Here is a 13,153-nt window from a genome sequence, read left to right as displayed (position 1 = left end):
TCACTGGTTGTTGATATGGTTTGGATTTGTGTCCCCACGCAAATCTCATGTTCCAGTGTCGTCCCTAGTGTTGGAGGAGGGACCTAATGAGAGGTGATGGGATCATGGGAGTGGTTTCTGGTGGTTTAGCCACACCCCCTAGTACTGCCTTGTAATGGAGTTAGAAGATCTGCGGGTATAGGAGTGTAGCACTTTCTCCTTTGCTCACTCTTCCTCATCTGCCACCATGTAAGGTGTGCCTTGCCTCCCCTTCACCTTCCACCATGATTGTAAGTTTCCTGAGGCCTCCCCAGCCTTGGGGAACAGTGAGTCAATTAAATCTCTTTTCTTTATAAATTACCCAGTCTCAGGTAGTTCTTTATAGCAGACTGAAAGTGGACTAATGCAGTTGACTTCTAGATTTTCTCGGATTTAGCTTGGTCTTTGCAGTTTTAGGTATATATATATATTTTTAGTTTATTTCACATATTTTTTAAATTTCTAGATATTACTAAAGATAAGTCTGTTGGTTTCTGCAGCAGGACTACGATCTTTTTACTACAGTCAAGAAAGCGTAGTATGACGATCTCATTTTTTTATACCACTATTTTCAAGGCTGTATTTGCATGTATTTCCACCTTTCTTCTGGTCTCCAGGGGTCAAGAAACGGTTTTCTTTGGGTAAAGAGATTTGGTCAGCTTTGCAGACCATCCAGTCTCAGTTCCAAGTATGGACTCTGCTCCTGCACCTTAAAAGTAGTCACACAGTGAGACCACATCCCTACATAAAGTCAAAAAATTAGCCAGGCATGGTGACACACACCTGTGGTCCCAGCTACATGGGAGGCTGAGGGGCGGGGTCACCTCCTGGGGGCGGTCAAGGCTACAGCGAGCTATGATTGCACCACTGCACTCCAGCCTGGGTGACAGAGTCAAAACCTGTCTCAAAAAAGAAAGAAAAATATGGTCTAGTATAATTCAGGCTCTTCATTCAGCCTATACACATTTATTGAGCACCTGTCGTGTGGCACATACTTTTATGTGAATGAGAAATACAAAGAAGTTCACTGCTAGGTAATGGTGTCTTACGTCTGTAGTCCTAGTACTTTGGAAGGCTGAAGTAAGAGGATTGCTGGAGCCCAAATATTTGAGACCAGCCTGGGCAACATAGTGAGACTTTATCTCTACCAAAAATTTAACAGCCTGGCCTGGTAGTGTGCACCTGTAACCGCAGCTGCTCAGGAGGCTGAGGTGGGAGCACAGTTTGAGCCCTGGAGGTCAAGGCTCAGTGCAGTGAGGCAAGATCATACTGTGGCATTCCAGCCTGGGCAACAGAGGCAGACCCTGTCTCAAACAAAAGTAGCTCACTGACATTGACTTGCCATGCAGTAAGGGTCAATACCAGGCTCTTCAAGGTATTGCTTGTGCTGTAGATAGAAGGAAGCCTCAAGGATGGTGTCCTGTTCTTGGACATAGTGACATATTCACCACTATACACTTTAACAATTACTTAATATTTTATTTAATTTAATTCATTTATTTACTCCATCCTGTTGTGCCACCTAAGCTGGAGTGCAGTGGTGCGATCTCAAGTCACTGCAACTTCTGCCTACCAGGTTCAAATAATTCTCCTGCCTCAGCCTCCTGAGTAGCTGGGACTATAGGCACCCTCAACCAACCCAGCCAATTTTTGTATTTTTAGTACAGACTTGTTTCGCCATGTTAGTGAGGCTGGTCTGGAACTCCTAATCTCAAGTGAGTTGGCCACCTCCACCTCTCAAAGTGCCTGGCCTATTTACATTTTATTTTATTTGAGGCAAGGTGTCACTCTGTCACCAAGCTTGGAGTACAGTGACATGATTACAGCTGCAGCCTTGACCTCCAAGCCATTCTCCCACCTCAGGCTCATAAGTAGTTGGGACCACATATGTGCACCGCTGCACCCAGCAAGTTGTTTTTTTTTTTAACTGGGTTTTGCCATATTTCCCAGGCTTATTTTATTTTTTAAATTGACACATAGTAATTGCACATATTCTTGGGGTACGCAGTGATGCTTTGCTACAAAGAGGGTCATAATCAGATCAGGATAATTAGCATATTCATCACTTCAGTCATTTACCATTCTCTGTGTTAGGAACATTCAATTTATCTTCTATCTATTTGAAACTATACAATATGTTACTGCTAATTATTGTATAATGTAATTATTGTATAATTAGCAATAACAAGGCTATAGAACACTAGAAAATATTCTTCTTTTTTGGTTGTAATTTTGCATTTTCTAGCAAATCTCCCCCATCTCTCACTTCTTCCCTTCCCAGCCTCTGATATCTTCCATTCTTTTATATCCTTTCAGGAAATCAGCTTTTCTTTAGCTTCCACGTATGAGTAAGCGCAAGTGGTATTTAATGTTCTGTTCCTGGCTTATTTCACCCAGCATAACGTCCTCCAGTTTCATCCATGTTGCTGCCAGTCAGAGGATTTTATTCTTTTTCATAGCTGAATAGTATTCTACTGTGTGTAAATACCACCTTTTCTTTACCTAACAGTTCGTCTGTTAATGGACACTACGTTTATTCTCTGTCTTAGCTGCTGTGAATGGTGCTGCGTTAAACATGGGCGTGCTAATGTCTCTCTGATATCATGACTTCCTTTCCTTTAAATAAATACCTCTTAATGTGATGGCTGGGTCACATAATAGTTCATTTCTAGTTTTTTGAGGAACCTATATACTGTTCTTCATGGCTCTGACAGTTTACATTCTGACCAACATTGCATACGTAAGAGTTTTTTGTGTTTTTTTTGGCCCGGCACAGTGGCTCAAGCTGGTAATCTTAGCACTTTGGGAGACCAAGATGGATGGATTGCTTGAACCCAGGACTTTAAGACCAGCCCGGACAACATAGTGACACCCCACTTTTACCAAAAAATACAAAAACTAGCCAGTGTGACAGTGGGTACCTGTGGTTCCAGCTACCTGGAAGGCCGAGGCAGGTCGAATGCTTGAGCTGGGAGGCAGAGATTGTAGGGAGCTGAGATTGCACCACTGCAGTCTACCTTGGGCACCAGAGCAAGACTCTGTGTTAAAAAACAAAAAAGAGTTTCCTTTTCTCCACATCCTCACCAGCATTTGTTATTTATTTTTGTGTCTCTTTTTTTTGAGACAGAGTTTTGCTCCTGTTGCCCAGACTAGAGGGCAATGGCATGATCTTGCCTCTGTGACCACCTCCTCCCAGGTTTAAGTGATTCTCCTCCCTCGGTCTACTGAATACCTGGGATTACAGGTGTGTGCCACTACACTTGGCTAATTTTTGTATTTTTAGTAGCGACAGGGTTTCACTGTTGGCCAGGTTGGTCTCAAATCCTGATCTTAAGTGATCCAGCCCCCTTCAGCCTCCTAAGGGTCTGGGATTATAGTGTCTTTTTGATAATAGCTGTCTTAACTGGGTTGAGATGATTGCTACCTCACTGAGGTTTTGGTTTGTAGTTCCCTGATGATTAGGGAGTTGAGCATTTTTTTCACATACCTGCTGGCCTTTTCCATGTTTTCTTTGTTGAAATGTCTGTTAAGACCAGCTTTCCATTTTTTTATTTGGACCGCTTGTCTTTTTGAGGTTGAGACATTTGAGTTCCATGCTTTTAGTCATGGTGATGCATTCACGGCAATAAACTAAGAGAACATTTCTCTCCAGTTTTTAGTGCACAGTTAAGGAATGGGCTGGTGGCCCCTCTGAATAAGATGCCTGAAGGAGTTGCCTTCTGCTCAGCAGCCACCTCTCAGTCTTTCTGTACTCCATAAGGGAGCTTACTCTACACTGCAGGTGTGGCACATAATGCCTGGAATTATGACTTGCTTCCTAGAATATCTGACTGTTACATGCCTTCAGATCACATGACTTCAGTGTTCAGAGGAAGAGTACATGCAAAATAAATTATCTTTTCCCTATGTTAAGCAGAAAAAGCTATCATTACAAAGTGAGGATATTTTTCCATGCTTCCTCCCCACTGAAAATACATGTTTGATTTTCTAACAGGTTTCCTCCATTTTTTGATGACAACTCATTTGGCATTTATCAGAAAATTCTTGCAGGCAAAACAGATTTCCCTAGACATTTGGATTTCAATGTAAAGTAAGTAAAACCTTGCCTTACCTTGGGGTTATGTTTATTTTTAAAGTGTCTAAAATCACCCTGAAAACATGCACTCTGTGGAATACCGTATTTCATTTACATGTAAATAAGAAAAAAGATAACTTCATATTTTAATGACTCTTGACCATATTTTATTCTTTTGGTGATAATGTTATATTTAAAGTAAGCAGATGAGCAAGTTTGTCATCGTATTTTGTAAGAGCAGTTTTGGAATTTGACAAGCAGGATCCTCCTAGTTCTGTGGCTAGCATAACTGTTGATGCATTTAGCAGAGTCTTATCCTTTCTCTCCTGCTTTTAATTATGCTCAGCCTAAGTCCTTTTTAATGTCAGCATTTTCAGTTCTGAGCATGTTGCTTCAAGAACACTTACAGTTGCTGGACATTGGTGACTTTGGACACCTATTTTATTAAGGGTATACACATTTTTTAAGCTTGTGGCAGTAGGGAAAAATTATATTTTTTGTTAAATATAAATATGGTTTTGGTTTTCTGTCTACCTTACTCATTCTGGTCACCTGGAAGCCATTTTTGCTGTAATAAGCACTGATTTCTGTTTGTTTCACGGTATTTTTCAGATGAGTTGATGTGTGCACCAGCCCCCCAGGCGCAAACTAGAGCTAAATGCATCTAGTTGAGAATTAAACTTTTCTTTTCCATGGGCTATTTGTTTAGGAGCTGGTGGAAGTTCAGTTCAGAGAAGACTTCATTTCCGGGCACTGGACCAGGCTGTTTTGAATATGCCTTTATGGGGCCCCTGGCTCCCTTCAGTTGAGTTTCTTGGTGGCGAATGTTCCGCATCCTAAGCAGAGCTTCTTAGTCTGAATAGAAGATAGGGTCCTGTTTTTATTGACTTGAGCTTTTGTTGTGCTTGACACGCTAGAGGCAAGCTTTAAAAGGCTTTAGCGAGAAAACGAGGCTCTGCTTAACAATGAGTCACCTAGAAGGGACACCCTGTCCAGCGAATAGGGAGGCAGTGGAAACAGCGCTTCAGAAACCAGCTGCTCTGAAAGAAAATAGAAAGCTTATATAGACCTTCTCTCCCAGGCCCCAAATCCCATCTGAGTTGAGTGACATTATATCAAGTGGATGGCAAAGCATTTTCATGATCAAGTTTGGCCAGGTGAGAGGCTCATGCCTGTAATCCCAGCACTTCAGGGGGCTCAGGTGGCAGGATTGCTTGGGGCCAGTGGTTTGAGGCCAGCCTGGACAATGTAGCAAGACCCCATGTCTACAAAAATATTAAAAAATTAGCTGGGCACGGTAGCATGGCCTGTGGTCCCAGCTACTAGGGAGGCTGAGGTGGAAGGACTCCTTGAGCCCAGGAAGTCGAGGCTGCAGTGAGCTGTGATTATGCCACTGCACTCCAGACTGGGTGAAAGAGTGAGACCCTGTCTCAAAAAAAAAATTAAAATTAAAAAATAAATACACACATAAATATAAGTATATTTATGTATATTGGCTACCTATATTTATATATATGTAAATATATATACACATACTGTGTGTATATATACATGTGTATGCCTATGTATGTGTATGTATATGTGTGTGTGTACATATATAGATATAGAGAGAGGTTTCCAGTGTTCTGTGGGAACAAAAAAAAACGTGAATTACAGAAATAGAAGAAACCAGAAGCGTGATCAGTCTGGTCTCTTGCCACTTTTCTGTCTTCGTCTCCTAGTGTACCTTCGTTGAGAGTAGGGAACCAGCAGTGGCCATCTTGGTATTGTCTGATGTCACGTGCCTCTCTTTACGCAGCTCCCAGCCCCTTCCAGTGTTCCCACAACGCCCCTGTGTCTTCACATACCCGGTGCGGGTCCACCAAGAGCAGGAACGGTGGTAATTGAGTAAAACTTCACTTCTTCCCATTATTTGCTGAATGTTATCAAATTGGCTGGGAAGCAAGATCTCAGTGACTCGTTATCTTTCCTCTTTTTGGTAGAGATTAGTATGGGGGTCTTTCTGTGTTGCCCAGGCTGGTCTTGAACTCCTGAGCTCAAGTGATCGTCCTTCCCAAGTGTTGGAATTACAGGCGTGAGCCACTGCACTTGGCCGTAAAGATGCATTGTCTTATCCAAATCACCGTCCTGGTTGTCCATGAGGCTAGAATTTTGATTCTTAGCTTTTTAAGGTCATATGTTGGTTTCTGCAACTTTTGACCAGCTAAGCCTGGGCAAATGGCACGTCAAAATTGGGATTTCTTATAGAAATAAATATCATTTAAAAGAAAAGAAAAACACCAAAACAAAGCTCTGGGACTGGTTGCCAATTCAGTAGAAGTTATCTGCTGGTGTTTTTTTCACGCCTGAAAGTACCTGCATCCAAGAGCAGCCAGCTGGCACCAGGATCATAAGTACAACTTAGAATTTTCACTGTAGTATATCAAGAGAGTTCCAGCAGATGTGTCGTCTATCCTGGCAGGGTCAGTGGACCCATCTACAGCTGTGGACACTTCTATTGTTCCTTTATAGGGCTTTGCATCTTTGGGGGGCCCTTCTCATCCACAATTGTTACTTTCTAAACTTTCTAAACTGCTTTACAAGAGCTTGCTTTGGTATTTTACTTTTTTTTTTTTTTCTTTTTTAGAGACGGGTGTCTTACTCTGTCACACAGGCTAGAGTGTAGTGGCGTAATCAGAGATCACTTCAGCCTTGATGTCCTGGGCTCACGTGACGCCCCCAACTCACCTCCCGAGTAGCAGGTGCTACAGGCATGCACCACCATGCCTGGCTAATGCTTTGACTTTTTGTAGAGACGGAGTCCTACTCCGTTGCCCCCGCTGGTCTTGAACTCTTGGTCTCAAGTGATCTTCCCACTTCAGTCCCCTGCATAGCTGGGACTACAAGCCATTAGGCCCTATATCTTAAATAAATCTTGATTTTCTTAGATGCCAAACACCAAAAAACTTTTTTTAAAAATTCGAGGTCATCAAACACTTTGCTTTCTTACATGCTAAACAGCCCTCTTCTCCCGCCCCAAAAAAGTAAATAAATAAAAGTGAAGTTGACCTGGTGCGGTGGCTTGTGGGCACCTGTAATCCCAGCACTTTGGGAGGCCGAAGCAGGTGGATCACCTGAGGTTGGGAGTTCGAGACCAGCCTGACCAACATGGAGAAACCCCGTCTCTACTAAAAATTCAAAAATATTAGCCGGGCATGGTGGTGGGCGCCTGTAATCCCAGCTACTCAGGAGGCTGAGGCAAGGTAATTGCTAGAACCTGGGAGGCGGAGTTTGCGGTGAGCCGAGATCACACCATTGCACTCCAGCCTGGGCAACGAGAGGGAAACTTCGTCTCCAAAAATAAATAAATAAATAAATAAAATTGAAGTTTATTAAGGTGATCCCCAAAACATTCGGAAATAAACGTGGATTTTTCCTCCCCATAATTTACAACATTGCCCGTCCCATTAGCTTACACACTTAAAACTGGGATTATAAGAAAACAGAGGTTTATTTAAAATATGAAAGCATAAATAAACCTTTCTTATAGTCCCCTCCAGTGAGCTTTAAGTGTGTGTGCTAAGAGGGTGGGCAGTGGTGTAAATTATATGGGGGAAAAGCCCCACATTTGTTTGGGAATGTTTTGGGGGTACAGTGTTTGATGAACTTGATTTTTTTTGGCAAGGGGGAGCATGTCAAAATAATGAAGGAGAAACTCACTAAGTAGTGGACAGGTTTCTGCCTTTTCAGTGATTGTTATATTCTACACCCTGCTCAAAGCTTTTCAGCCTTGCAGGATAGATACAAAAGCTCAGCCTTAGCTGGGCGGACAGATGGTCTCTGAGTTTTACTTTGAGGCAGAGAAGCAGTAAACTTTGACAAGCATCCCATCGTAATTCAGGAAGCATGGCTTTAGGAGACTGGCTATACGTACTGCTTGCCAGAATTTCAGATCAGACAGGACTGGCAAGATTCACAGTCTTGATGTTGGAGTCTGACCTGGGGCATCCCCTGGCTTGTGGGAGACTCTGCAGTCCATCACAGAACCCAGGAGTGACCCAGTCCAAGTTTGTGCTACTCACCCTGGGGCATAGTTTATGCCAGGAAAGCCTAGCCACTTAAACTGGGGTCATGGGTATTGGATTGTTTTGGGAGACTTCAATATATTACATTATTACATCATATTATATATATTATTATGCATAATATACTCTGTGTATTACATGTGTACACACAGACACACATTATCAATTCTACTTCTATAAATATACATCTTAGAACTTGCCTAATCTCCTGGGAAAGTCTTCAGCATCATCTCCAACTACCCATCCTAATTGAACGAGTTTGCTCTATTATTATTATTATTTTATTTATTTATTTTTTTAGATGGAGTCTAGCCCTGTTGCCCAGGCTAGAGTACAGTGGCTCAATCTCAGCTCACTGCAACCTTTGCTTCCTGAGTTCAAGTGGTTCTTGTGCCTCGGCCTCCCAAGTAACTGGGACTACAGGCATGTGCCAGCAAGCCCAGCTAATTTTTTTTTTTGTAGAGATGGGGTTTTGCCATGTTGACTAGGCTGGTCTCGAACTCCTGACATCAAGTGATCCACTTACCTCGGCCTCTCAAAGTGCTGGAAATACAGATGTGAGCCAGTGTGCTTGGCCTCCTGCTTGCTGTACTTCTGAGATGGTCTATTGCTTAAAAGGAAGATGATGAGTAAAGAAGCAGACTGAAGAGACTCATCCTTGGATATTTGTGTGCTTATGGGAAAGCCAGCCTTTTCAAAGAGGAACCCCATAAACAAGCAGGCCCCCAGGGCAACGAGTGGCTGTGGAAGCAGATGTCTTCTATTTTGCAGGGACAGCCTGCCAGTCACATGTCAACTTCACCCTTTCCTACTCACAGGTGTATTTTTTTTACAAAGATGTGATCAACCCTCTTCCCTCAGCTTCAGCAGTGCGTGGGCAACCCTGCCTTGCGTAAGTTATTTAAGAGCTGCCGACAGTAGGAAATAAGCACTAGAAAGTGTTGGTCCTCATCGTGTGTACACGTTATCTCTGTGGCCCTTGTTTGCTGATGTTGATAATGTAATCTGTGCACTTTTTTTTTCTTGTCTCCTTCCCTAAATAGAGACCTCATTAAGAAACTGCTCGTGGTTGACAGAACAAGGCGGTTAGGAAACATGAAGGTGAGCGTTTGATCCCGTGAGTATTAAGTGGCACTCGATGTGCGTGTCTGTCATCTTAACACCAGCATTGACACGTGCAGATAGAAACCAAGGCTAGTGGTCGCATGTCATCACTGGCCCAATTTCAAATCCGGTGTTTTATTTATTTATTTTACTTGAAACCACCAGGAAAGCTCTATGAAATCTGGGGTCCTGGGCACACAACGTCACACTGAATGTACACCTTGCCTCCCCTACTTTCAAGCAGCTAATACAGCAATAGCAATTTATAAGTTATTACTTGTTATTTTGTTTAATTTTTAAACAGCTTTATGTAGAGTGAATTTACATGCCATGCCATTTACCTATCTAAAATGTGCAATTCAGTGGCTTTTAGTATACACACAATTATGGACAGCTAACCCTATAGTTAATTGTAAAACATTTTTACCATCTCAAAAAGGAAACCCTGCACCCTTCAGTTATCACTGTGCTATTCTTGATTCTCTCTTGCCCTATGCCAGCAGTCTCCAACCTTTCTGGCACCAGGGACCAGTTTTGTGGAAGACGTCTTTTCCATGGAGCACGCAAGCTAGATCTCTTGAATTTTCAGTTCACAATAGGGTATGTGTTCCTATGAGAATGTAATGCTACCGTTAATCTGACAGTAGGTGGAGTTGAGCTGGTAATGTGAGTGATGGGGAGTGGCTGTAAATACAGACGAAGCTTTGCTGGTCTGCCTGCTGCTCACCTCCTCTTGTGTGGACCATTTTGGTTCCTAACAGGCCATAGATTGCTAATGGTTCATGGCCGTGGGGTTGGGGACCCCTACCCTAAGTAAGGAACCACTAATCTACTGACTTTCTCTGTAGCATTTGGTATTCTAGACTCTGCTGGGCGTGGCATAGTGATGGGGAAAGAACAAGTTTCCCAATGAAACGAGTTGGGGAAAACTCACAAACTCACAAGCTAGATCTTCAAGTGTGGTTAAAGCTTCCTGATATGGAGATAAACTGAAAGAGATACAAGAAAACACTGAATTTATTTTATTTTTTAAAAAATTTAAAAATTAACAAAGAACAGTGGTATTATTTATTATGTTTTGAAATTGGCAGCCATGGTGGAATGGTCCATTGAGTTCATTAACATACACATTACCTCATGTAATTACCATTTATTTATGGTGAGAACACTTAAGATTCGCTCTTTGAAAAAATGTGTTTTTAAGGGACCGGTCTCAATGTATTGCCCAGGCTGGTCTTGAACTCCAGAGCTCAAGTGATCCACCTGCCTCAGCCCTATAAAGTGCTAGGGTTGTAGGTGACAGGCACTGCTCCTGGCAAGCTGTACTGTTCTAGAGATGCTTGAAAATATATCATTAGTTATAGTCACCTAGCTATGCAAGCAACCAATTGAACTTGTTCCTCCTGTCTCACTCACCTTTCTTTCCTTTGAGTAATGACTTCCCATCTCACCCCTCCCCAGCCCTTGGTACCCACGATTCTACTCTCTTCTTCTATGAGTTCTGCTTTTTTAGATTTCCCATTTAAGTGAGGTCAGGCTGTATTTGTCTATCTGTGCCTGGCTTATTTATTTTCCTCTTTTCTTGATACAGAGTCCTACTCTATCTCCCAGGCTAGAGCAAGACTATCAGAGTACAGCGATACAGAGATACAGAGTACAGTGGTACAATACCTGCTTACAGAACTTCTGCCTCCTGGGTTTAGGAGATGCTCCTGTATCAGCCTCTTAAGTAACTGGGATTATAGGTGCCTACCACTATGCCTGCCTAATTTTTGTATTTTGGGGTACATATGGGGTTTCACCATGTTCACTAGGCTGGTCATGAACTCCTGACCTCAAGTCAGGATAAACTTTCTGCCTTATCGTCCTAAAGTGTTGGGATTACAGGCATGAGCCACCATGCCTGGGCATTATTTCTCTTATTATATTATCCTCCAGGTTCATGCATGTTTTTGAAAATGACCACATTTCCCTCCTTTTCCTGACCAAATAGTACTCCATGGTGTATATATAAAACATTTTCTTTATCTACTCACATCTTAATGGGGATGTAGGTTAATTCCGTATCTTGGCTGTTGTGAATTTTTGTGCAGTGACCATAGGGGTGCAGAGATCTCTTTGATCTACTCATTTTTTTTTTCCTTTGGGTATATACCAGTAGTGGGACTGCTGGAGTCTGTGATAGGTTTATTTTTAGTTTGTCAGGGAGGACACTGTCTCATAAAATGTGTTCTTGGGTAGCTCCTGGTTTATGCGTGCCCTAGAGAGTAGCACTTACTCTTTCTCCCACTCTGACTACCTCTCTGTCCTCTGCTGCGCCGATACCCTCACCCAGGGTGTATCACTGCATTCCCAGGCAGTTGTCATAGCTGCCTATGGTCTCCTGCCCCCTGGCCACTCACGTTACTCATCACTGCTGCTTCTTCCCTAGGAAGAAGGGTCTGTCATTCATACCCTGGGGACTCAGAGCCTTAGCTTGATGTCCAGAACCTTCCAGGTTAATTTCTGTCCTGCGATTCTCATGTGACAATTCCCTGGTCTTCACAGTGACCTTCACACAGCTGGGATAGGTGAGCCACCTGCTCTTGCAGCTGTAACCCTTACACCTTGCTGGTCCTCTTTCTTCACTTGGCACCTCTTCATATGTGAATTTTTCAGTTCTTCTGGAACCATATCTGTTCTGTTGAGCTTCTTCATCCTCTGTGGACACTGCTCTGCCTTTCAGGGTTGGGAAATGTCTAGCACATGGGTTTCTTTTTTTTATAGTAGCACACCTTCTACATGCACATGCATCTGCATGCACAGTTTATATATGTAATGTAAACTGTATAAAGAGATATACATATAGAAATATATGTAGATTTATTTATGTAATATAAAGTATGTATCTGTATACACACATTGCATTTTTATACAGTTTGTATACAAACCAACTTACAAAAAGGTCAGAGAATATAGATTTATCTATACATATATAAATAGATAATTGCACATATATGTAGATTTATCTCTAAACTATATATAATAGTGATGTTTATATCTATATATATTATATATACTTAGAAATATGTACTATATATCTATATTTAGAAATATAAATAAGATATAAATCTATATAAAACAGATATATGGGTATAAATATATAATAAAGGTATGTATGTATAACATAAAGTGTGATACCAGTAGTAATGGCTCATGTCTGTAATCCTAGCACTTTGGGAGGCCAAGACGGGGATTGCTTGAGCTCAAGAGTTTCAGACCAGCGCAGGCAACAACAGTGAAATTCTGTCTCTACAGAATATACAAAAATTACCTGGGCATGGTGGTGCATGGCTGGAGTCCCAGCTACTCGGGAGGCTTAGGCACAAGAATTGCTTGAAGCCAGTAGGTGGAGATTTCAGTGAGCCAAGGTGGCACAACTGTGTTCCAGATTGGATGACAGAGTAAAACTCCATTTCAAAAAAAAGTATAGTAAAAGTTAAACCAGTGACAATAGTCATTTATTATCATTACCAAGTATTAGGTGCCATAGATGATGTACGTGGTAGAATGTGCAACAGATTCATTGCCCGTGGTTACAATGGCTGAGACGTCGCTAAGGGATAGGAGTTTTTAAGTTTATTATAATCTTACGGGAGCATCACTGCATATGTCATCCATTGTTGTCTGAAACATCATTTTGAGGGTCATGACTATAGACACACATCGACAAACACTTCTTTTTTTTCCGAGACAGGGTCTTGCTCTGTCAGCCAGTCTGGGGTGTAGTGGTGCGATGACAGCTCACTGCAGCCTGGACCTCCTTGACTCAAGTGATTTTCCAACCTCAGCCTCCCTAGTAGCTGGGACTACATGCATGCATCACCATGCCTAGGTAATTTTCTATATATTT

General features: G+C 42.1%; 1 protein-coding gene across 1 annotated transcript in view; it reads left to right on the top strand.

The window, feature by feature from the left end:
* PRKX (protein kinase cAMP-dependent X-linked catalytic subunit) overlaps positions 1-13,153 on the top strand; it is a 122,950-nt gene that overhangs the window by 94,059 nt on the left and 15,738 nt on the right. Inside the window, exons 5-6 of the mRNA XM_074392377.1 lie at positions 4,013-4,108; positions 9,201-9,258. Coding sequence (XP_074248478.1) covers positions 4,013-4,108; positions 9,201-9,258 — 154 coding nt within the window. The remainder of the gene's footprint in view (positions 1-4,012; positions 4,109-9,200; positions 9,259-13,153) is intronic.

Source organism: Saimiri boliviensis, chromosome Y (genome assembly GCF_048565385.1).
Source record: "Saimiri boliviensis isolate mSaiBol1 chromosome Y, mSaiBol1.pri, whole genome shotgun sequence".
Taxonomy (NCBI): domain Eukaryota; kingdom Metazoa; phylum Chordata; class Mammalia; order Primates; family Cebidae; genus Saimiri; species Saimiri boliviensis.
The sequence above is the reverse complement of the archived record's forward strand: the minus strand, read 5'-3'. Positions and strand labels throughout refer to the sequence as shown.